The following is a 25,060-nucleotide window of genomic DNA, read 5'->3' as shown; positions in this document are numbered from 1 at the left end:
CAGTGTTTTGTAATGTGAAGCTAACTGATAGTTTCTTTTTTCTGGTAGACATTTAATGCAATTAAGAAGATAAGAATGAGTTCATCAACCAGTCCCGTGGCAGAGGCAGAAGGAACTGTAATGGAGGAGGTATAAGAAGTGTGCACTGAGTAATCCCAGCACTCCGGAGGCTGAGGCAGAAGGATCTGAAGCTCAAGCCCAGCCCAGGCAGTTTAGCGCCTTAGTGAGCCCGTCTCAAAATAAAAAAGTCTGGGGATATAGCTCAGTATGGAGGTCCTGGGTTAAACTCCTGTACCACAAAAAAAAAAAAAAAAAAAGTAAGGTGTGTGGGGCTGGGTTTGTAGTATATCAGCAGAGAACTTGCCTAACATGCTAAAGGCCCTGATTCCATTCCAAGCTTTGCAAAGATTAAAATAAGGAAACAAGGAAAGTATGCTAATACTGAAAACTATGTTAAGTTAATAACATTTGCAAACATTTAAATTCTAAGAAACGTCCCACTCTTTATTTGTTGTGGCAAGTTTTTGATTTTTGTTTTGTATTTTGGTTTGATTTGCTCTAAAGTATGGTAATTAAGAATCTTATGTTCTATATGCTTGGCTTGGTGGCATATGCCAGTAATCCCAGCCCTCTGGGAGGCTGAGGCAGGAGGATCACCATGAGTTCAAAGCCAGCCTGAACTACATAGCGAGACCCTGTCACAAAAAAAAAAAAAAAAAAAAAAAATTCTTCAAGTAAGATTATAGAATAGTTTAATTGATGTTTATAATAGATATTTTTGCTTTGAGAAAGAATATGCATTTAATGTCTAACAGTGTGAATGAATCATAATTTCAGAGTTCAAGAGACAAAGACAAAGCTGAGAGGAAGAGAAAAGCTGAAATTGCCAGACTGCGAAGAGAAAAGATCATGGCCCAGATGTCTGAGATGCAGCGGCACTTTATCGATGAGAACAAAGAGCTCTTTCAGCAAACGTTAGATCTAGAAGGCTCTTCCTCCACCGTTCTTAACAACAGGTAAAGAGAACACCCGTAAGTTCTTCACCTCTTGGTCAGTGACTCTCACCTAGGCAGTGTTATTACTGTTTTTTACTTATCAGTACATTTTTTAATCCTAAAGTAATTTAGCAGAATCAGTAAGTAAATTTTGTGACCTCCAGGTAAAGGAGCTGTCCTTAGAAAGCTCTGGCTGTAGATAAGCTTGTTAACTCAATTGAACACTTAACTGGTATTTTGGACACCGGACTTGACAATCACAAAGGCGTGAAGGCTCAACCTCTGGGTCTGAGGTGCATAGTGGATTGCTGGGTAGAGTTAAGGAGGGGCCTTTAATACAGGTGAAAGACTTCTGTGAGCCAGGTCACCAAAACCATGTTTGAAATCTGTACATTCTGGAGTCTAGCATTTGATACTTACGCAGAAGTTCCTGGGCCCGTTCGTTCATTCCTGACCTTTTTGTCGCAGCCCCGTGGTTTCAGGTATGACCCTTACAGCCCTGGGCCCAGCACAAACACAGGTCCCTGAACACAAACAGTTTGTGACCTGTATATTGTGTCAAGAGGAGCAAGAAGTTAACGTGGAAAGTAGAGCCATGGTCTTGGCGGCATTTGTCCAAAGATCAACCGTACTGTCAAAAAACAGAAGTAAATTCATTCAGGATCCAGGTAAGTCATAATTGGCCTTTGTCCTCCTCTTCATGACTGCCAACCAGTGTGACTGGTGTTAATGAAGAGATTTCGTTAATTAATGACAACTCCATAGGCACATCAGGGAGAATGACTTTGATAGGAATTGCCCACTTGATGACTACTCCAGAAGGTTAAGGGTCATCCCTGACTCATACAGCTGTTAAATACATAGGGCCAAGGAAAGACTTTGCTTTGTGATGTGACATTCATGTACGTTGTAGCTGACAGTCTTTCCTACCTGCCAGCCACTTGTGAAGTTCTCAGCATTGGCGGACCGTGGTTAACAGCCATTGCATCGTCTTGTGGGTGAGGCCAGGCTGCTCAACAGCACTGCTGCAGAGATGTATGTGAAAAATGAGTCTGGAGCCAGGTGTGGTGCTGCACACCTGCAATCCCAGCACTCAGGATGCTGAGGCAAGAGGGTCATTGTGAGTTCGAGGCCAGCCTAAATAAGGCCAGCCTGAACTGCACAGTGAGACAGTCTAGAGCCAGATTCTGATACAGATAGTGACATCATCACAGATAGGATTCCCAGGAAGCAGCCTTGACACAGATTGCTATGCAGGACATTCATGGGGAGGTTGAGGGTGAAGAGTTCCCAGGGCCTCCGGGAGCCCATTGGGACCGCACACTGGATGCCCCAACACTGAGAAGTGACTGGCTGCGGGCCACCCTCTAATGAGGTCTGACCTGAGTGCTACAGTTTTCTGAGAGGGAGAAGAGTTGAGGCCTCTTTCCCTGCAGCCAGGGGAGTTCAGTGGCTTCTCCCACCAAGGAATCTGGGCTGCACACTTTTACTCCTTGGTTTGATTGCTGCCTGCTGAAAACATGCACCTGCATATGATCACACAACACCACTAGGCTGCTTCAAGTAGAACAGTGTGCGAACTCGAGCACTCGTCAGGCAGAGCTGCTCACCACGTAGGGCGGAAGAGTGTTTGAGCGGTGTTGCTGTCCCTCTGTGAAGGCTGTCTCGATGGGACTCTGGGGTGGACTAGCTATGCAAGACTGGTCTGCTTTATCTTCAGAAATGGCTTTTTGAAGCCAGGTGGCACACACCTGTAACCCCGGCACCTGGGAGACTAAAACAGGAAGATTGCTGCTAGTTCAAGGCCAGCCTGAGCTCCACGGCAAGACTCAGTCTCAAAAACAAACCAACCAAAAAGGTTCTTTGAACTAGTGGTCTTAAAATTCAAGTCAAAGATACAATTTCCTAACTATGTGATCTCTGAAAAAGCCTTCACAATTTATATCATAATATACTTCACTGCATAACATTTGCATTGTCCAAATATATAAAGCAGATGGAACCTTGAGTCAGTCTTTCTAGAATGCTGGCCACTTCCAGTTTATACTAATTTATACAGAGAATTTTAAAAATTCCAAAAGAAGTCAGGCATCCTTATTTGTATTTATTTTTCATCTCCTTTGAGTAATATATTAGTACTAGAACACAGTACTCTCAATTACTTTTTCCTCTGGTATGGACTTAGACATTTTCTTGTTATTTTGCTTTCTAAATAATCCAGAGTCTTGCATAAATTATTGATATTTTAAATGAAAGGAATAAACTAGCATTTCATTTCAAGTTTGTAAGTCCTTATCAAAGATTTCGCAAATTTAAGGTTGCACATTTATTACAGGAAAATTAAATGCTTGGTTTTTTGTTTTGTTTTGTAATGCAGAAAAATATGATCCATTATTCATGCACCCTGATCTGTCTTGTGGAACACACACTGGTAGCTGTGGGCACGTTATGCATGCCCATTGTTGGCAAAGGTAATTTATATTCTTAATCTTAGTCAAGCAATGTTTATCAAAGATTAAAAATCAGAATTTTAATGAAATTCCATTCTAGATTAAAGGAAAGAATTAACAAAAAACTCCATATTATTGCCTAATAAATAACAAAAAAGTGATTCGCTTTGTCATAGATGTAAAAATGTTATTTAAAGCTTCAGAATATATCAGAAGTTTTTTAATGGCGCTTTACAGCATAATGTTTGTCCTTAAAAACAGGGGAGTAAATCTGTAACGAATGGCAGGCTAGAAGAAGAAAAAGGTATCTTACAATGTGATAAATCTTTGAAAAGTAGCGTTGCTTTTCTTCAGGTCCACAGTGAACAGCTCTTGATTAGTTTTTTTCCAAAAACTGTCGGGTTCCCTGTGCTAAGGCAGGCTAACCCCGGCTTGTTCAACCTCAGTGCTTTGTGTGCCTCTGCACAGCCAGCCAGGCAGCGCTGTCACTGGAGCACAGTGCTCTCAGGGCTGTTAGAGCCGCCCCGGGTGAGCAACCTTATAGGAGTCGCCAGAGAACAGTCGCAGGAAGAAATTTCTGTTAACTGATTTCCACATGCATATTTGTAAGTCAGTTTTGTTGCCTCCTTGAGACTGCTTAACCCATTTTGGTTATTAAAATAACTCGAAGTCATAATATTCAGTGTTAAAAAGTAATTTGGTTCATGGGTCGGAGATTTATCTCAGTGGTATAAGCACCTGCTTGGCAAGCGCAAGATCATGAGTTTGATCTCTGGAACCAAAAAAAAAATGCGTTTGCAGAAAAAGCAGACTTTCCGATGTGTTACAACACAGAAATCGAAGGTCTAGCCACACTCTGTTGTATGTACATTATTCTCATATTTTCTGTTAAGTAATAAAACTGATTTCTGGATATTAAAAAAAACAAGCCAGGCATGGTGGCTGTAATTCCAGCACTCAGGAAGTTGAGGCAGGAGGATCATTGAGAGTTTGAGACCAGCTTGGGCTACAAAGTGAGTTCAAGGCCTACCTGAACTGCAGGGTGAGACCCTGTCTCAAAAAAAGAAAAGAAAAAAAAATTAGTTCATTTTTGTAGATTTTGTGGAGACAGTTTAAAATGCTGAAGCTTGTGCCTTGCACTGAAATAAGTACCATTGGTTTTGATACCATGTGTTCTCTGGTTGTAAAGGTACTTTGATTCCGTTCAAGCTAAAGAGCAGAGAAGGCAACAGAGGTTACGCATACATACGAGCTACGATGTGGAGTGTGGAGAGTTCCTCTGCCCGCTGTGTGAGTGCTTGAGCAATACTGTCATTCCTCTGCTGCTTCCTCCAAGAAACATTTTCAACAGGTAAATTTGGGCCCAAAACACCTTTAGCAAAGTAAGTACATTTGCTCTGAAGTGGTGAAATAATAAACCAGAGGGCAGCAGCCTGTGCAGTTGCGTGTTTCCCAGATACTTTCCAGTCTTCCTATTTGATGATTTCTTCTAACAGCCCTGTGCAATGTGATTTTTGGTTTCTAGAGAGGAATAAGCTAAATTTAATAGTTTCTTACCCATAAATGCTGTAGAACATATAAAATCCCTGTGTATTCTCAAAAACTGTCTCCCTTGTTTTTAGGGACCATCCTTTAAATATTCCTCATGCTTTGTCAATATGCTCAGGAAACTGAGAATAGTTTTTACCATTCACTGGGCCAACAGCATCTTTAGGAACCAGGGCAAAAAAAAAATTTGAAAATCCGTCAGTCTGTTTAAAATTCTTGTCATTCCATAATGTTAGTCAGTAAGAGTACTAGGCATATGAACCCAGTGCTGCCTCCTGTTGAGATCTGAGCTCTACTTTGAGGTTTAGAATTGCACTTCCCACCTTACGCATACACATGCACATCCAAAATCCCAAATGCAGGCTCAGTGGCACAGTACTGGCAAATGCAAGATTGTGAGTTCAGTTCCCAGTATCAAAAAAACAAAACATGTGCTATGTCTTGTGTGAACTCCACATGATGACTGATCACCATGTGCTGCTAGCATGCACCAAGAAAGATTTTTTTTTTTTTAAGTTTTTATCGGTACCAGGGATCGAACTCACAACTGCCTGCTTGCGCTTATGCCACTGAGCTAAATCCCCAGCCCCCCAAGAAAGATTTTGAGCTGGGGATTTAGCTAAGTGGCACAAGCACCTTCCTGGCAAGTGCTAGTCATGAGCAAAGTTTCCCAAAATTGCAAATGCACATATGTAACACCAAAACACTTTATATTTTTATTGCATTTTGTATTTCGGGTTTTCAGACTGTGGATGCTCAACTGAAAGAGTCTGTGCAAATACTCCAAAATGAGAAAATCTCTGAAATCCAAAATACTTCTTTCTGGTCTCAAATATTTCCGTACAGGATATTCAAACTGTATCAGTTTAAGTTTTATGAATACAGATCACCTGTTTCTGTTCAATAATTGGATTCAATTCCAAGTCAGGTTTTTCTCTTTAATTTTAGGAGTTCAAATTTTGATGTCTTAATCTCTTATGCTACCACAAAGTATTGTTAAAATATTAATGAGTTTCATTGATAACTCATGCTTTTTAAAGCCATAAAGGGATATTATGGTGTTGACATCCACCTGGATTTGAACTGATAAGAAATCATTCATTGTTAGTTAAGGATTAACTACATATTAAGAAATCACCTTTTTGGATTTCACCTGTCACTTTGGTGGTTCCATTTTGGGATTTTTCCCCATGAGTGTCATAAGGCTGTTAAAAAAAAAGAATACAATTTTTGGCTTTGGGCTTTTTGAAAAAAAAAAAATCATCTTTATTATAAGAAAAATACACAGCAAAACAGAATAGGAAGGTTGTAAGGGTGAAAAACATGGATAATGTAATCATCAAACAAACAGCCCACACGTGGCTTCCTGCTGCAGAGGAGAGATGCGGCTCTTAACCTCATTTGTCTCTCCCAGCCTAGTCTTGCCCTTAGCAGGCCTGGACCCGTGGTACCATTTTCTGATCTCTCCTCTTCCTGAGTTTGGGAAAGGTTCTGTTGTTCTCAGGCTTTCATGAAACAAAAGTTGGTATGGAAAAGGGAAAAATGTGTGGCCCTTTGTTCCAGTGCCTGTGCGGTTGTCCTCAGCCCTGTCCCTCGGTATCCATTGATACCACAGAGCCGAGCCCCAATCTGTATTTGTTAACTGTCGATGACAGATGACAGCTAAAGCTGCTTCACACCGTCTGACTGTTAGAGTCCGCTTTGCTTCCACCTTGCACAGTCAGTTCTGAAGATGAAAATCAGTTCTACCTTTACGTACTCCCTTCTTTTGCAAGGGTAAAGATAAAGACACTTGGTTTTACTTTTGTCTTTCCTCAGTCCCTTCTCCATTTGTCTATGACCAGGGAGGCACCAAGGAGTGCTTGATTACCATCTACTTTATACTGGTCTCTGGAGGCTCAGGACTAGTATACTAGAATATTGTCAGAGGAACTTAGATGGGTAGTCTTCTTTTGCTTTTTTGAGACAGGGTCTCCCAGTGCACTTCAGGCTCGCCTCAAACTCAGGTGACCCCCCTGCTTTAGCCTCCCAAGTGTTGGGATCACAGACGTGGGCCACCATTCCTGGCCGTTTTTTTCAAAGCTTTCCTATGAACCTTTGCACCTGATTCCTAGAGCTCTTGCTAACCAAGCAGCTCCACACCACAAACTCACAGCATTGTAGGAAAGATGCTAAGGAACTTGCGGAAAGAGGTAAACTGGAGCCCGTGGTCCATCTGCTCCCAGTGTGTCAACAGGCAAGCCTCTCCTTGGCCAGGAGTCTCAAAGGGTGTTCCTTTCACAGTGTGTAGGAAGACGTACATTATCAAGTTGTGGGTGACAGTGGTCAGGGTGCAGACCACAGGGATGCTGAGTAGAGCCATGTGCAGCCGACCTACCGAGATTGTGTAGGCCAGCCAGATGCCCCAACTATTCATCCCTTGCCTGTCAGAGTTTACTTCACTGTGTGCCTCTCCACATTCATCCTGACAGCCTCCAGCCAGCGCAGCTAGGGGCGAGGCACATCTTCCTGCGGCTGTGGTCTCCAGGACGGCTCCGCCCAAGCACATAGTCTGTATGGAGTCAGACCCAGCTGAGCTTGCCCTGACAGAGCCCCGCTCCTTGTGGCCTTACTCAGGCGCACTGCTGTAAACCTCATTTTTCTCATCTGTAAAATGGAAGCAATAAAGACAGCCTACCTCTAGGAATTCTTTGAGAATTAAACCTAGGACCGCAATAGTGTCACCGTGAAGCACGCTTCTATGAACTTGTCATGTGATAAGCACTTGCTAAGCATAAATGATGGTGCAGATTGCTATATGTAAGAAATTTTAGTGAATTCTAGAAAAAAAAAGTGGAATTATTAACGTTATTAACGTGATTTTGAAAATGTATTTCCATCGGCCAATATCTGGTCTGACTTTTTTTTAATGCAACAAATTTTTCCTAGTCTTTATTTATTTATTTATTTATTTTTAATGCATGAAATGGGGCTGGGGTTTAGCTCAGCGGCTCAAGTGTTTGCCTGGTAAGCACGAGGTTGTGAGTTCGATCCCCAGTACCAAAAGAAAAAAATTGAAGTGTGCATAAAGTATTGCATCTATGACAGTTTAGCACATCTTTTATGTCTTAAACTAAGCAACAGCAATAGAATATTAAATATTCTCCATTATCTTTTCTAGCAGGTTAAATTTTTCAGACCAGCCAAATCTGACAAAATGGACTAGAACAGTATCCCAGCAAATAAAAACCTTACAGAGTCTTAGGAAAGAAGAAAATGCTCCTAGTAAGTTCTGGTAATCTGCTTGTTTTTTTCCCAAAACTATTTTCTGCAGAAATTGTTTAAAAGTATTTAAAAGTTACAAACTTTGATTTTAAAAATTCGGTATATCCTTTATGTGATTAACACAAAATAAAGATAATTTAAGGCCACATGAAAGATTAATAGGAAAAGGTAAATAAATGTGAAGTTGCTGTATTCTGATTTTCCTTGCTTTGATACATGAAATTTGGCTTCATTGCATCGCTTCATCCCTGGGAAGCGGCCAGGCCCTGCGAGGAAGGCGTGACTCCTCCCCTCTCCCCCCTGTGCGGAGCCTCTGGGCAGCTCCAGTCCCCAGCTGGCACATGGGACTGTCCTCGGCACCCAGGGCTCCCACGTTTCATGGACTATGCTGCGCTTCAGACCTGGAGGGAAAGCGGTGTGAGCAGATGTGTGTCATCTGCTCTCACAGAAACAGAACAGCAGTGTGTGCTGTGTATCCTGGTGGCTGTTCACAAGGAACAAGCACCGAGGGCCGGATAAAGGCTGTGGGCTTGCTCCTCCGGCAGCACCTGGGCTAGGAAGTGCTCTGGTCAGCCGGGCCCTGTGCTTTTTTGTGCTTTTTGTTGCTGTTATGCAAGTTCCTGTCACTGAGAATTTGTTCCTATTTTTAATTTTTTTACTCACATAACTGAATTATATAGGAATATTATAATTTGATGAAATTATGAACTAAAATGCCTGTTTCTGTAGATGCTGCCTCTTCAAAGAATTCAATGAACATAGATGAATTACAGCTCCCTGCAGGTTTTAGGCCGGATTTTCATCCCACGTAAGTACACTATTCTCTCTCTCTTCCTCTCCTCTCTGTTTTTATTTGTTTTGGGTTTCTTGTTGTTTTTTGAGACAGGATCTTACCATGCAGTCCAGACTGGCCTTGAACTCACCATGTAGCCAGGCATTGCTCTGAACCTCATTTGCCCCTCCTGCCTCAGCCTCCTGAGTGCTGGGATTACAGGTACATACCACCATGGCTGGCCCTTTATTCTCTTAAATTTGGCCCACTGGAAATGCAAATTAAGTCAGCAGTTCGGAAGACTATGATTTGGCAAACTGCAGAGTAAAATGTGATTATGTTCACTAAGGTACATGAAAAAGAAACTGTGTGACCCCTGTGGCTTAACTGTTCCCAGTCTTTGCTGCTGCCCCTCGCTGAGCGCCTGCTACACTCCCATGTCTGTCTCCTTGGCATCACCTCAAGACTTCTAAATCCAAACTTTTCCACTGCCTCCCCAAATCCTGTTTCCTTTTGACTCTTTATTCCTACTTTTGGTCCCACCAAACTTAGTAACCTGGCATCAAAACTAGAGTATCTTCTATCCTCTTGTGCCCCATAACCCATCATTTACAAAGTAGAGCTTAGATTTCAGAGCTGGCCTAGTTGGTTCAGTTCCTGGCACCACTGCTTTTTAGCTGTGCAACTTTGAGCAAGTTGCTTACCCTCTCTGTACCTCATCTGTAAGGTGAGGATGACTCAGCGGTCATAAGTAAGGTACAGAAGCATGTAAAACCACTGGAGGCTGAATCTGGGCTGTGCTTAGTAACCAGTCAGAACCAAAGGCTTAAATAGAGTGGCATTCATCAGTCTTCTGCCTCGCACACTCCTCCCTACCCCCAGGCCTGTCATTTTGGCTTTTCTAGTACTCTTGTTTCCTGATTCACCATTATCTTCCTGTTGACTAGTAAATTATTTCACAATTTTTGATTGAATCAGTTGTCAGTTTTTACGATACAACTATGTTCCTGGTAGCACACGCTGTAATCCCAGCACTCGGGAGGCTGAGGCAAAAGAATTCCATTCTGAGCGTTTTTTATGTGCTTTCTTAGAGCATTTTCTGCTGTTGGGTTTTCTTTGGGTTGGTCCTGCTGGTGTCTTACCATTAGCCTTAGACCAATCCTCTCATGTTCTTTTTTGTGTGTGTGTCTTTTTCTTTTTTATTGGTACCAGGGATTGAACTCATGACCACATACTTGCAAGGCAGGTGCTTATGCCACTGAGCTAAATCCCCAGCCCCATCCTCTCATGTTCTTACAAGCTGTCTCTGTTCTCCCCGAGTTCCTTTGCCCTCTTGTTTTGGTCTGTTATACCTTTGCTGTCCTTAAATGCTTTTGGTCCTTGGGCACCTAAGAAGACACTGAGAAGCTGTTTGGGTGCTGGTGGGCAGGGTGAACTTACTGCCTGGCAGCTTCACAGTAAGGAGATGAAGCTGCCCTGTCTTGCCCTTGGGTGCTCTAAAATGTCAGTGTGTGGAGAGCTTTTCGCCGAGGATTCCTCTCTGGGAGGGACCAGTGTCGGCAGCAGTCTTGCTGACATTGTTGGGCTGGGCAGAAGAGAGCAGAGGACTCCATGGTTAACTCTGGACAGGTTTACCTGTTACGGTGTTTTCTCCCTGTGCCTCAGCCCTCTAGCCCAAGAGTTACTCCTTCTAAGCCTGGACAGTCATGCTCTCTGATTACCCCTTTGCAAACAGTTGCTACCCGTAGAGGAAAGAGTCGCTCCACCTGACCTGTTTTATTGCTATGTCCACATTGTCTTGAGCTAATCCTGTATGTGTTCCCGTTAGGAACCCTTATTCTGAGAGCATTAAGGAAATGCTGACAACATTTGGAACTGCTACCTACAAGGTAGGACTAAAAGTTCACCCCAATGAAGAGGACCCCCGCGTGCCCATAATGTGTTGGGGTAGCTGTGCATACACCATCCAGAGCATAGGTAAGTGGTTTGCCGCTGCTGCTGTCACTCATACGCTCATGTGGACTGTGGGTAGAATCTTGGTTTTAAGTGATAAAGTGGACAACAGTATGAAAAAATAAAGAGCAATAATACACAGGGCCCAGGATTTAGCTTAGTGCTACAGGTGCCTGCCTGGCAGGCGTGAAGTCATGAGTTTGATCCCCCCCCCCCACAAAAAAAATCACAAAATGTAAAGTACAGAATAGGAGCTTATCAATTTATAAACTGACAGAGAGCTCGTTTTCCTGGTGTAGTCTCTTGTCAGCTGAGGGAATTTGGATTTTTTTTTTTTTTTTTTTCTTTTCGCTTTTCATCCAAAGTCAGTTCTTAAGAAATGATTTAGGGGCGGAGGATTTAGCTCAGTGGCATAAGCACCTGCCTTGCAAGCAAGTGGTCGTGAGTTCAATCCCCGGTACCAATAAAAAAATAAAAAATAAAAACTTAAAAAATAAATGATTTAAAGATTGCAAAACTAGTTCTGAAGAAAGAACTGGTTGTTTGAGGTTTTTCTAGTTCTGATAACACCTATATACATTTTCCCCTCTTGATTTTTAATCTGCAGAAAGAATCCTGAGTGATGAAGATAAACCGCTGTTTGGCCCTTTGCCCTGCAGGCTGGTAAGTTCCCAGCTTCCTCCAGTTCATGAAAGGCTGGAGTGGACATCAGACTTTCCAACCGGAGATTGATTTTTAACCTGTGATCGCTCATTTCCCATTGGGATCTAGAAGAAATAATGTTCACGATTTTTCTTTTCAGTAGATTTTTGGAAGCACCTATGCCTCTTCTTCCAGAGCTGTTAGTTAAGCACTTGAAAAGATACAGGGGGAAACCTAAAAACAAGGGAGCTGCTATCTTGAGTTTCTAACGCTCTCGAGAAATGCAGAACACAGCGCGTAGTCTCTGCATTAGACACCTTTGAGAAGGGGCACATGACTGCGTGCAAAGCCGGTGTCAGGCTGCAGGCGCTGTGCGCTGTACTAGGAGGTGGACGAGCGTGCCTCTGACCCGTCCCACTGTTCTCACTGTGTAGCCGCTGTCTGGAGGGGCCACATGCTGCCTGCTGACCAGGCTCACACCACACGCTTTCTTCTGAGACCCGTCTGCTGGGTTGGTTTCTGCGGCCCTCCTGGCTTCCTCCCTCCTTCTCCAGATGCTTCTCTTCAGGGTGCTCCTCCTCCATCATCCTGTAACTGTTACAGTCTGTAAACCCCAAGCTTCTGCCTGTGCCCCCCACCGTCTGCTGCTCCTCCCTGCGCAGCCGGGCCTGCACCTGCACCTGCACCTGCAGCCCGTGCGTCCTCTTCAGGCAGGTCTCCTCAAGGTACTGACCGCTCTTGCTGGCTTGTTTCCCATCAAGGCTCTCCTAAAAGTGTCTGCAGGTCTAGTAACCCAAGTCAGTCTTTCTGCTTCTGTATTCTGTACCTGGTCGCCGGTGTCCATCCAGGTGGCCAGACCAGAAGCCTGAAGCGCTATTGGAGAAGCTGCTTGGTTTGTGTGTTTCTTTGCATCCTCGTATCAGTCGATCAGCAGTCTATTGGCTTCTTGCCACTCCTTCTGCTTGTTTAGCTTTTCCTTCTGTGCGTGTGTGTGTGTGTGTGTGAGAGAGAGAGAGAGAGAGAGAGAGAGAGAGAGAGAGAGAGAGACTTGGAACTGAACCCAGGATCTTTGCACTAAGCTACATCCTTAGCCTTTTCTTACTTTTTTTTTTTTTTTTTTTTTTTTTTTGTCTTTTTGAGGCAGGGTCTCTCTATGCAGTTCAGGCTGGCCTTGAACTCACTTTGTAGCCCAGGCTGGTCTCAAACTCAAAAATGATCCTCCTGCTTTAGCCTCCCGAGTGCTGGGATTACAGGCGTGAGTCACCACACCTAGCTCCTTTTCTTATTTTTTATTTTGATAAAGTACCTCACTGAGTTGCAGACTAGGCTTGATCTCGTGATCCTCGTGCCTCAGTCTCCCAGGGTGTCGGGATTATAAGCATGCGCCACCATTCCTGGGTCCATATTACTTCTTACCTGAATTGTAGGAGGCAGTCCATACCCTCAGTCACACCCTTCCCTATATGTGATCGGAAGGGACCCGTCATATTCAAGCTTCGGGGAACATCTTACGTTTTAGCAACTCCTGCCAATCCCCACCCCACAGTTCAGTCGTGTGAAGTCACACAGAACCCCGAGTGCTAGTTCCCAGACCCCCGCATGTCCCCTCCTCTGCCCTGAGTGCCCTTTGGCAGCCTCCCGCTCTGTCAGGGTGCTCTTCAGCTCTACTTTGCTGAGACACTGCTGTCCCCTGCCTCCTCTCACACCAGCTCCAGGACTGTAAGCTTCGGAGCAGGAGGAGAAAGGGTGAGTTGTAGTTTGAAGGTCTTCAGAGGCGGGACCTAGATCCATAGTAGTTACTCAGACAGCGCCACTGAAGGTGGGAAACATGGGAACGAACAAGAACAGAAATCCCATCAGCTCAGTGCTCGTCTGCCCTTGTTCATGCTTGATCATAATTGATTTTCATTTGTAATTGTTTCCTGCTGTGTTTGTCACTTTAAATCAAGAGCTTTCTTCTTGCTACTTATTCTTCATAACAATTTTGTTTTTCTTTGTTTTGCTTTTTTTTTTTTTTTGGCACTGGGCATCTAACTCATCACCTCGTGCTCACCAGGCAGGCGCTTACGCCACTGAGCTAAATCCCAGGCCCCTTCATAACAATTTTTAATGGGTGAAGACACCCTGATTTCGGGATCTATCCTTTTTTATCTGGTTGCCCCAATATTGGTTAGAGTTCCCACACTGTAGAGTAGCTCTAGAATAAAGAAAAGAAGCACCTCACCAGGCTCTCTGGGCAGGTGTTACTGGCTCTTCCCTGATACATGTACAGGTGTGTAGTTCCTTTCCTAGAACCCAGCACCACGGTGACAAGGGCATAGCTGCTGTGGATCCAGCAGCTGCTCCCCACTGCATTCACAGCATTGGAGATTTGTCATTGCAGATGCCCTGGGTGCCGCTCCATGTCCTGTAAAGACTGGATTGTGTGTGAAGCCATTGTGCTTAGAACCAGCATTCCCCAGAGCAGAGAAGGCGCACTTCTTGAGTAGCTGCTGCCTCCCCACCCCCAGGCTCTTGCTGTGTAGTTCCCACTGGCCTTGAGCTCACTTTGTAGCCCAGGTCAGCCTCAAATCTCAAACTCACAGGGGTCCTCCTGCCTCAGCCTCCAGTCACGTGCCACCACGCCCAGCTTGGCTTCTTTGATAATTGTGTCATTTCTCTGTTCCAGGATGATTGTCTTAGATCGCTGACAAGATTTGCAGCAGCACATTGGACAGTGGCATCACTTCCAGTGGTACAAAGACATTTTTGTAAACTTTTTGCATGTGAGTATTAATAGGTGTACATATATGTAATGGTAATTTCTCATCTGAAATTGTTTTTAGCTCTGTAACTTCTCTTAGTTATAAATGAAATGTTTGGTAGTACTGTTATGGAACCTCTAGCTCATAAATTTATATATAGCTTGCAAAAAGGTAAATTTAAACTGTATTTTAGGCATTTTAACTTTATGTTGACACAAATGGTGCTAATGTATTTGTCTTTTCTCCATTAGCGCTGGTGCCTGATGACAGCTACGATGACGTTCCGTGCATACTGGACATCGACATGTTTCATTTGCTGGTAGGTGTCTTTGGGTTCAGCTCTCGCTGTTATACCATCTAGGGAGAATTTAGTTTTGAAGAGGCTAGAGAAGCCAGGGATGTAGCTCAGTGGTACAGCGTCTACCTGGCAAGCACAAGGTCCTGAGTTCAATTCCCAGTACCCAAAAAAACATCTTTTTTTGATCCAAAACCCATATGATTTCCATTGCTCATTCCCTGGGAAGACTCCAAGTGTTCTTCCTGCTAACGGTGAGCTCTGGGTGTGGGAGCCCCTGGATAAATGAAGCAAAGAGGGCCCACTGGGGCCACTTGATCTCCCAAGTCACTGTGTTCAGCCAGTTCTGGCAGGTGTTCTGAAGTGCACATCCTAAGAACAAAGTTGTCCTGGAGGGGCCTGAGCTTCAAAGGGCTGTGGCAGGGCAGTGGCACTGTTTCACCGTGAGAGGAAGGTGTCTGATGTCCTGTGTCTGGTGCTAGGTGAGTTTGGTGCTCGCTTTCCCCGCGCTGCAGTGTCAGGATTTTTCAGGGGTCAGCCTCAGCACCGGAGACCTCCACCTCTTCCACCTGGTCACCATGGCACACATCACACAGATCTTACTGACCTCGAGTACAGGTAACGCCCGCCTTTCCCTTGGAGTCTGCATGGAAGTCCTCACATTTTCTCACTCAAAAAGTATCAGCTAGGTTACGCACATACACCGACTCCCCGCATGGAATGTCATCAATATGTAAAGCAAACACATACTAATAAGCCCCTTAAAAAATAGAGACAAGAAGGGGGAAAATGCGTTAGGCAGGCATAACTGCAATGACTCAACTATAATCCCATCTGAGGCAGGAGACTGTGTGACTGTCTCGGAGAGGGAGAGGGAGGAGACAGATTTTAAGCATTTGAGAATATTATAATTGGGCTACTTTGTTCTGCTAAGTCTCATAAAGTTTTGTTTGTCTTTTATGAAAAGATTTTGAGAGCTGGGGATTTAGCTCAGCAGCATACGCACCTGCCTTGCAAGCAGGCGGTCGTGAGTTCAATCCCCAGTACCAATAAAAATGAAAAAGACAAAAAAAAAAAAAAAGAAAAGATTTTGAAACAAATTTCTTTCTCCTGTTAAAGTCGCCTAACAGTGTCAACGTCTTTACTCTTTGATCCTAAGTTCATTAATATTTGAGTGGTGTAGTAGTCAAGCCCCTTAGAGTCGTGTTTGGATTTACATATGTTGCTGGCCCATGTGCCCACCACTGAGACCCGTCCCTGTGGATTCCTGGGCCCTCGGGCCCCCTGTGCAAGCCGCCTTGCCCACAGCACCTGCTGGCGTGTGTTCTGATGGAGATCAGCAGGCACCACTGGGAGGACTCAAACTGGTGGGGCTCAAGGGGCTGCCTGTGTCCTGAGCAGCCCTTCTGACAGTACAGGGGAGTCACAGTGCACTGTTCATCTTTCAGAAGAACACGGCATGGATCAGGAGGACCCCACTGGTGAAGAAGAGTTAGCAGTGCTTGCTTTGTACAAAACACTTCACCAGTGTACTGGAAGGTGAGACTGCCCTCCATGACAGGCTTCCCTGGACATGAATGGGTGTCAGCGTGCGGAAGGGCTCATTTGGTACTGAAGGGAAATAGCTGTCTGCCAACATATTTAGAAAAAGAAGAGCCAGGATGGCCCCCAAGATCTTGACATACTGGCACAGTCAGAAACCTCTTAGGCAAAGGTGGTGACTGCCCTGCTTCCTGCCTGACTCCGGCACAGACACGGGGATGAATGGCCTTTGGAAAGTCCTTCCCTAACACCTCGGTTGCCTCGTGAGGAATCCTAAAATGCCAGCTGAGTTGGTGCAGTATCTGTAAGGTGACATCCAGGAGTAGCAGGGGTGTGATCACTAGAGCGTCAACATTGTTGGAGTCATGAGGATCAGGAAGAGCAGTTTCACCCGAGGTTTTGAGAGTGTATGTGAAGAACCTTTATATGTGTTTGTTCTTTGACCAAATTATCCTGTTTTTGAGAATCTGTGCTAACAAAATAACATAGAGAAAAATGTAGGCTTATAGTGATACGCATTCTGATATTTATTAGGCAGGAATTGAAAACAATCTGATTGCATATGGGAGATAATTTGGAAAGAGTTATGAATGATGTGTTCCAAAATAAACATGTTAAAAGTTACGGCATATAGTATTCTGGTATTTACAGTACTGGCTGTGTGTTACTCAGACCTGCCATCCCATGATAGTCTAGAGTCTGCCAGCCTGGTGACACACACCCTCTAAGCCTCACCTGCACATGGCAGTCGTCGTGGTTTGCATATTATCTTTAGGATGATCTTTTCCTGCTGGTTTCCTAACAGTCCTCTCCTGGCTTTTTTAGTGCCTTGAAAGAAGCACCCTCTGGCTGGCACCTGTGGCAGAGCGTCAGAGCTGGCATCACGCCTTTCCTCAAGTGCTCGGCTGTGTTTTTTCATTACCTAAACGGAGTCCCATCGCCACCTGACATCCAAGGTACCTTCTCACTGATTTCAAAATATAGGAAACAGTTGTAGTTTTTTCACCCCAGAAGTTTAGAACAAAGTTGACTTGCAAAAACGAAAACTAAAAATTAGAGCAGAGTTAATTGACTCTGGCTTATGTCCAGTTTGCATTTTAATGTGCAAATGGGTATTTTTATTTCAGTTGTTCCTTGTGCCCTTTTGACTGGTTTATGAAGCAGTGTGCAGGCCACCTTAATTGTATCTCTGCACGCTGACAGCCTGGTACAGGTGGCCCAAGCATGCCTGCGTGTAATGCTGCTCCCTAAAAACTTGACCAGCCTCTCCCTCAGTTCACTGCCCAGGCACCAAAAGGATAGTTCAAACTTCCAAAATACTTAGAGATGCTCAGAGTCCTGTGTAGGTCCATCTCTTATAAAGAAACCATCTTCTGTCAGATCTGGTGGCACATGCCTGTAATTCTAGCACTCGGGAGGCTGAAGCAAGAGGATCACACGCTCTGAGTTCAAGGCCAGCCTGGGCTACATAGTAAGTTCAAGGCCAGCCTGAACTGCGTATCGAGACACTGTCTTAAAAAAAATAAAAAAGAAGGACCCACCTTTTACCGCAGCCCTGCGGTGAAATCTCCCCGGGTGTCCATACGTTACTGTGGTCGCTTGATGCTCACAGTAACCCTGTAAGGCAGATTGTGCAGCTGCACACGGTCAGGCTGAGGCACTAGAAATTGTACCCTGTTAGGGTGGGGGTCACCTGACCCTATTCTGTCCGTGGTTGGCCACTGTGTTTCCGGAAAGTTACACCCTAGCCAATCTGAATCTTGTGGCATAGCTTTTTGTTTTATTTTAACTCCGCTATTGCTTATATCACACAGGGTGTGCTCTCGGTGTTTCCGTGTGTGACTCTTGTCTTTTCCATTTGCAGTGTCAGAAACAAGCCATTTTGAACATTTATGTAACTATCTTGCCCTACCAACCAACCTCATTTGCCTTTTTCAACAACATAGTGAGATAATGAATTCACTGATTGAAAGGTAATGATCAAGATACTGAATAGCTACGTAAAACCAATTGTAGATTTTCACATATATGGCAAAATGTTCAATCTGTTAAAATTCCAACTATAAGAATTAGGGTTCTGTAGCTAAGGATTTGGCTTTTGGATAAGATTTTTGCTGAGCTAGTAAGCAGATTTACATAAATGGAGTAGCGGTTGAAATGTTAATTGAGCTTGTTAAGGACTCTGTTCCATAGATGTTTTTTTTTTGGTACCAGAGATTGAACTCATGACCTTATGCTTGCCAGGCAGATGCTTTATTACTGAGTTAAATCCCCAGCCCCTGTTCATAGATTTTAAAAGCTGAAAGAAATCTTAAGGAGGGGGCTGGGGATTTAGCTCAGCAGCATAAGCTCCTGCCTTGCAAACAGGCAGTCATGAGTTCGATCCCTGGTACCGATAAAAAGGAAAAAAAAAAAAGAAATCGTAAGGGCTGTCTAGTCCAGTGTCTTCCCTTTCTGTGTGAGACACTGAGGTCTCAAGGAATTAGCCCTCGGTGGTGTCAGGTCAGTGGCTGGGTGAGATGCGAAGCCGTTCTGCCCACAGAAGTTAGCAGTGTCCGCACATCGTCTGGGAGGGACTGATATGCTGAGTCTGTCTGTGTTTCCTACCAGTGAGCAACCAAAACAGAGCCACTCAATTTGACAATGGGCAAAGAACGTACGTAGCCATTTCTGCAAAGAAGACAGACAAGTGGCCAGCGAACACGGGGACAGATGCTCAGTATCGAGGTCCTGGTGGAAACGCAGATACTGCTTTATGCACAGCAGGATTAGCTATGGGTTTTTTTGTTGGGTGGGGGTTGCTTTATGAAGTGTCATAAAATCTATAATTTTCCCTTTTGTTATTAGTGGCAGTTAATTGTACAGAATTCTAAGTTTCAGTGCGTATAATCTATTTTGGTCATTTCATCCACCATTAGCCTCCCCTCTTTCTTCCTCTAGTCTAGTCATCTTTTTTAGATTACACATATTAAGGAGAATATGCAGTATTTGTCTTTCTGAGTCTGGCTTATTTTATAATCTCAGATCCCTCCGTCTTCCTGCAAATAACATGCTTTCATTTGTGGCTGAACAGTAGCGCACCGTGTGCACCACTCTATCTGTCTATCTGCTGGCGGGCGCCGAGGCTGGCTCCTGTCGGGGCTGCTGTGCGCTGGCCTCAGTAAACATGGAGTGCAGGCATCCTAGAGTGTGCCGACTTTAGTTTCTTCCACATTTGGGGGTTCTTTGGGAAGGTGTTTTAAGAAAAGTACTGTTGCCGAGGGAGTGGAGGGACTGGCGCCCGCATGCATTGCTGGTGAGAGTGGAGAAGCACGCTGCCCTGGGAAGCAGCGTGGCGCTTCTTCAGAAGGCCAGGCACAGGGTGACCACCGGTGCTGGTAGTGTACAGTGCAAGAGAGAGGGAACCAACTGGAAAGAGGAACCCAGCCATGTTGATAGCGCGCTCAGCAGAGGCAGCACGTGGAAACCCCGGGTGCCCGTCCACAGATGAGTGGGGACAGAGTGTGGGGGATGCACACAGTGCAGCGTTGCTCAGCCTTAGCAAGGAGGGAATCTCTGACACAGCCACAGCATGGACAAAATTTGAGGATTTTGTGCTAAGCAAAATAAGCCAGTCCCAAGAAGATAAATACCGCATGGTCCCACTTGAATGAGGTACCTGAAGCAGTGACACTGACGAGACAGAAGCTGATTCGTGGTTGCCAGGAGCCTGGGGGCAGCATGGGCTGTTTGATGGATAGAGTTTCATTTGGGAAAGACGAAAACATCATGGAGATGGAGAGTGGTAGGTGTGCCACAGTGCCAGGTGCCACAGAAGTGGTGCCCTTAAAATGGTAGATCCTACAGTGGGTGGTACGCACCTGTCGTCCCTGCTGCTTGGGAGGCTGAGGCCGGGGATCGCAAGGTCAAGGCCAGCTTGGGCAAGTTAGCAAGGCTCTATCCAAGATAACTGTGGAAAAGGATGAGGATGTCACTTGGGGTAGTGCTTGCCTGACATGTGCGAGCCCCCCAGCCAGCCTGCAGTGGTGAAGGAGAAGAGAAGGCTTGGCAGGGTGTGGCACTAAGGCCTGAGTGCAGTCCTCGGCACCCCAGAAAAAGGCGCCTTCCGGCCGTAGATAGTGTGAGCTTGGTAATTTAGACTGGTTTGTCCAGTGCATTCAGATCCTGGTAATAAAAATAGACAGCTGCAAAATTCAGTGTTAAACACTTTTGCTTTTCAAAATTCTAAATAGTCTTCTAGTTTTAAAAGTTGGCTGAACTGCTTAGTGAGACCCTATCTCAGGAAAAAAACAAAAAAGCTGCAGGCAAAATGTATTTTTTTCCTGGTTTCATTTGGTGAGGTTAAATATATTAAGAAGGTTATTTTGCTTTTATTGGCTATAGAGGGCAAACAATTCTGACCCTTTGAAAATAAAAATGTTGTGCTTTTTCCCTCTCTGTATTGAAGTTGGTGCCGTAACAGTGAAGTTAAAAGATATCTGCAAGGTGAAAGAGATGCAATCAGGTGAGTTAGAGACGGCTGAAGGCGTGCCTGGGCCAGGTGGCAGGGAGTACTGCAGGGTGGAGGTGCAGCTGCTCACAGCTGATTTCCTAAGACTCAGTGAGTCTCGGGTGAGGCATCACGCTCTCATTCTCCTGAGTCAGAGGGTGAGGGTTTGTGAAAGTCAGCACTGAGGAGACAGCTAGGCCGCAGTCGCAGTGTTCTTGGTGAAAGAAACAGCAATCTATTATAGTTTGTAATACCTGCTTAGAACATGCAGGGTTGAGGCTGGGGATTTAGCTCAGCGGCATAAGCACCTGCCTTGCAAGCAGGCGGTCGTGAGTTCGATCCCTGGTACCAATAAAAACAAAAAAGACAAAAAAAAAAAACCATGCAGGGTCTAGGCAGGTGCAGTGGCTTGTGCCTGTAATCCCAAACACTCAGGAGGTTGAACCAGGAGGAACACAAGTTTGAGGCTACCCTTGGCACCTTAAGAAGACCCAGTCTCAAAAAAAAAAAAAAAGCCTGGCGTAGTGGCACACACCTTAATCCCAGCACTGGGGAGGTTGAGACAGGAGGTTGCTGCATGTTCAAGGCCAGCCTGGACTACATAGACCCTGTCTCAAAACATAAAGAGGGGAGAAAATATAGCTAACCAGCCCAGTACCTGCCCAGCAAGCGTGAGGTCCTGTGTTCAATTCTTGGTACAAAAAAAGTAAAGGGGCTGGGGGATGTAACTTCCCTAGCATGGGAGTCCCAGCGACCAGTCCTCAGGCACACGCACACACAGGGTAGGCCCTCTTACAGTCTTAGCTCTGTTTTGTTTTTGGTTTTGTTTTCTTTTATTAAGGAAATTCTCAAACAGCCAAGAAATACAAAGAATGTGGTGAGATGCCATGTACTTGTCATCTCCACTAGTAACTACCAAATCATGGCCAGTCGTTTTTATTTTTACTTCCTTCCCTTCTGCATTAATTCTGATTTTACAACAATGTGTGCCTCTTCAGGGGATGCCAGATATGTTCCATTCATTAATACCTCTTTGGTTCTGCTAACTATATCATCCCTAAAACCCAGAAGACTAGAAGAGGAGGCTATCTGGGCTGGTCCGATGGCAGTGGGTTATCAGAACTTATTAACATTAGTGTCACTAAAGTTGGTATACGCCCCCCCACACTGCTAAATTTGACTGGCTTTTAAAAAAAAAAAAGAAGAAAAGGTTATCTGTTCCATTTGTTTGTTTTTACATATCCAGAAAGGATTGTACCCAACTTTATTAACATGAACTGTATAAAATTTCAATTTTCATAAATCAAAAATGGTTGAAAACCACCAGACTGCCCCACCTGCAGTCATTTCGGCCCCGGGAACCTTGGACAGCACTGGGGCCACGCCGCTGAGTCTGATTCCCAGCTGCTGGCGTCCTGGCATGCATACACCCCAAACTCCCCTGGGGGATTCTTTAAGAACTGTTGTGTAAGTGGCTGTCGCTCGGGGAAGTCCTGCTTGTCCTTGCAGTCAGTGAGGCAGCAAAAGGCCACACCACGTCCCCCAGGGGCAGGCACACGAGGCGGGAAGTGAAGCGGCCCTCAGACACTGGCCGGATTTGGATCCAAGTTTTTCTGAGTCAATTCAAGTCACAGATGCAACATGACTTACTGTCTCTAATTGAAAGAAAATGCTGCTGCCTTCCGTCTTCCAGTTCGTGTCTCCTTAAGACCACTGCTGACAAGATGCCCTCTGCTTCCCTCAGGAGCTGAGAAGGCATCGCTTCTGCCCTCCCCTCCTTCCTCCACCCCCAGAGTACCATGGCTGCTGGCCTGGTCACTTAGTGCGAGCCCTGAGGCACTGTGGCCTTGTGGCTGCGTCTTTGATTTCTTCCTGCAACTCACACCGCTAGCACAGCGCAGGCCACTCATATTCGGTCTTCGCGAATTTATTTGGACTAAGCTAAGACTTACCCTGTTATTATAAGATGACCTTATTATTAACTGAGTCTTTATCTCTTTACTTCTCTTCAAGTTATCCTAGAGAATCTAACAGATTAATAGACCTCCCTGAAGATTACAGCAGCCTCATTAATCAAGCATCCAATTTCTCGTAAGTTTTGCACTGGAAACCCCTTTCAACAAAGACCGGGGGATTAGTGGTGGTTCTTTGTCCTGTTTGGGGAAGGGTGTCTTGCCATCAGCAGTTCTTGATATGACTTACTTATAAAGCATCACTGCCCTGCTGCGTGTCAGAATAAGATGTGCAGCATAAGGGGTACGAGGGCAAGCGTGGTTAAGAAGTGAGCATTCCCTGAACAGTCGAAGCGCTGGGTTTCTTGTCTCTGCTGCCACCTGCGCTGCCCCCTGCAGTGGCCCCTGTCCTAAGGGCGCATTTCTGTGTTACACAGAAATGGCCTTATATCCCGAGCAGCATATGCGATTGTCATGTGTGTTTAGACTTTCTGTGACTGGCACCGCACTCCAGCCTTGTCACACTGCCATCATTTCTGAGATGGGTCTGTGACTTTGCATGTTACTACTGTGCTGTTTCAGTCCGTGACCTAAGCACGCATGCACCTTTTTCTCCACTGAAGGTTTCCCCATGTCTTTCTGGCCCAGACCCCTGAGTGTCTCCAGGCCAGTTTCCGAGTGTGTTCTCTGCTGTGGGGTAGCTACAGGGTCTGTGCGTCTCTGGCTGTATGTGACACAGCTGCGTCATTTTCAGAGTGGCTTGTCCGCTGCCAGCTGCTCCATGGAGCAGCGATTGTGCTTTGATTTATGGTTTTGTGTTTGTTTTTGGTCTCTTGGAGGTGCCCCAAGTCAGGTGGTGACAAGAGCAGAGCTCCAACGCTGTGCCTCGTGTGCGGAACGCTGCTGTGCTCGCAGAGCTACTGCTGCCAGACGGAGCTGGAGGGGGAGGACGTGGGCGCCTGCACCGCGCACACCTACTCCTGTGGCTCGGGCGTGGGTATCTTCCTGAGGTGAGAGCTGCCTGGAGCCAGCGAGCTCCAGCCACAGCTTTAGGCCCAGCCCGGGCGACGTGGGCTTAGCAAGACTGTGTCAAAGTTAAAAGTTAAGTAGTGGTTAAAATATCAGTACCTGGGCTGAGGGTTTAGCTTGGTGGCATAAGTACCTGCCTGGCAACCGTGAGGTCATGAGTTGTTCAATCCCTGTACCAAAAAAAACCAAGTATCAGTACCTATTTTATATGTAGGACTTAACTGTCTTTATCACCCTTAACACTTTTTTTGAATTCTATTATTTGTGCACTCCATTCCATCCCAACATGTGGCTCCATGGATGTGCAGTGTGGTCATTACTAATGACAGTGTTGTCACCATAGTTACTTGGAAAAGCAGCCAGATGGGCTGGCATTTCAGCATCTGTCTGCCGTCAGGGCCATTGTCCTCTCCCTGGGTGGGGGTTGCTTACAGGACCCCTCTGTGGCTGGCTCTGGACGAGACCTTGATTGCTAACGTTCAATATGTGGTGATCTCTCTGCAGAGTCCGCGAGTGTCAGGTGCTGTTTTTAGCCGGCAAAACCAAAGGTTGTTTTTATTCTCCCCCTTACCTTGACGACTATGGGGAGACTGACCAGGGACTCAGGTATGGCCCATCCTGGGGATGTGCAGGGCTCTGTTACCCATGGCCTCTGCCTGGTTTGGCGCTGCTCCCTGCCTCAATGTCCTGGGGAGGGAGAGGCAGGGGTATGGGAGCACCTGAGTGCCCCTTCACATCCCAGCTCCAAGCAGGACAGAAATAAACGGGTTTAGCTTAGCAGTACAAGGGCCTGCCTGGCAAGTACAAAGTCATGAGCCCTATTCCCGGTACCAAAAAAAGAGAAGTGGCCCTTTCTCATACATGTGGCTCTTTCAGAGGAGCCCCGGGGCCCTCCAGGTGACAGAACAAATTTCAGTCGCTGAGAGGTGTTTGTCTCATAATTACCTAATGATCTGAGGATGCAGGGTTGTAACAGACAGATGAGATTTAACAGCAGCATTTGCACTTAGCAGCTTCTGCCATTCGCTGCCCCTCACCCTAAGCGAAGTGCTCACAAACCCAAACACCCCCCCCCCCCGCGCAGGGTTAAAGCCCCTCGGTTAGACCCCCATGTGCTCCAGGGTGGTGAGAGTTCGCCCACATTTGAAGGCTGGAGGCCCCCAGGCAGGACAAGCAGAGGAGCTGCTTCCAGCCCCTGGTGCAGGTTGTACCCAAGGCCACCTGGTGACAGTGCTGTCCCCAGCCAGCTCTGAGGAGAGTGTGCATACAGGAGAGGGTCTGCGTCCTGGCCAGAAGTCAGTGCCCTCTGGGTGGGAACGCAGGCTGCATGGGTGACACTCTGAGGCGCGAGCTCCCCCTCATCCTCCTCCTCCTCATAAGCTCGC

General features: G+C 45.6%; 1 protein-coding gene across 3 annotated transcripts in view; it reads left to right on the top strand.

The window, feature by feature from the left end:
* The window catches only part of Ubr2 (ubiquitin protein ligase E3 component n-recognin 2), a 98,278-nt gene that overhangs the window by 72,784 nt on the left and 434 nt on the right, over positions 1 to 25,060 (top strand). For 2 of the 3 annotated variants that reach the window (XM_003473860.5, XM_003473859.5), the window contains exons 28-46: positions 49 to 129; positions 838 to 1,016; positions 1,464 to 1,663; positions 3,373 to 3,466; positions 4,635 to 4,796; positions 8,154 to 8,257; positions 8,987 to 9,065; positions 10,858 to 11,006; positions 11,590 to 11,645; positions 14,293 to 14,389; positions 14,620 to 14,687; positions 15,146 to 15,281; positions 16,112 to 16,202; positions 17,031 to 17,161; positions 18,070 to 18,178; positions 20,653 to 20,709; positions 22,708 to 22,785; positions 23,486 to 23,656; positions 24,180 to 24,281. In XM_003473860.5, the coding sequence (XP_003473908.1) occupies positions 49 to 129; positions 838 to 1,016; positions 1,464 to 1,663; positions 3,373 to 3,466; positions 4,635 to 4,796; positions 8,154 to 8,257; positions 8,987 to 9,065; positions 10,858 to 11,006; positions 11,590 to 11,645; positions 14,293 to 14,389; positions 14,620 to 14,687; positions 15,146 to 15,281; positions 16,112 to 16,202; positions 17,031 to 17,161; positions 18,070 to 18,178; positions 20,653 to 20,709; positions 22,708 to 22,785; positions 23,486 to 23,656; positions 24,180 to 24,281 (2,144 nt within the window). The remainder of the gene's footprint in view (positions 1 to 48; positions 130 to 837; positions 1,017 to 1,463; positions 1,664 to 3,372; positions 3,467 to 4,634; positions 4,797 to 8,153; positions 8,258 to 8,986; positions 9,066 to 10,857; positions 11,007 to 11,589; positions 11,646 to 14,292; positions 14,390 to 14,619; positions 14,688 to 15,145; positions 15,282 to 16,111; positions 16,203 to 17,030; positions 17,162 to 18,069; positions 18,179 to 20,652; positions 20,710 to 22,707; positions 22,786 to 23,485; positions 23,657 to 24,179; positions 24,282 to 25,060) is intronic. The other variant, XM_063238850.1, reaches the window with a different exon arrangement.

This window comes from Cavia porcellus, unplaced genomic scaffold, assembly GCF_034190915.1.
Source record: "Cavia porcellus strain 051 isolate PalLab524CR breed Dunkin Hartley unplaced genomic scaffold, mCavPor4.1 scaffold_28, whole genome shotgun sequence".
In the NCBI taxonomy this organism is placed as follows: domain Eukaryota; kingdom Metazoa; phylum Chordata; class Mammalia; order Rodentia; family Caviidae; genus Cavia; species Cavia porcellus.
The sequence above is the reverse complement of the archived record's forward strand: the minus strand, read 5'-3'. Positions and strand labels throughout refer to the sequence as shown.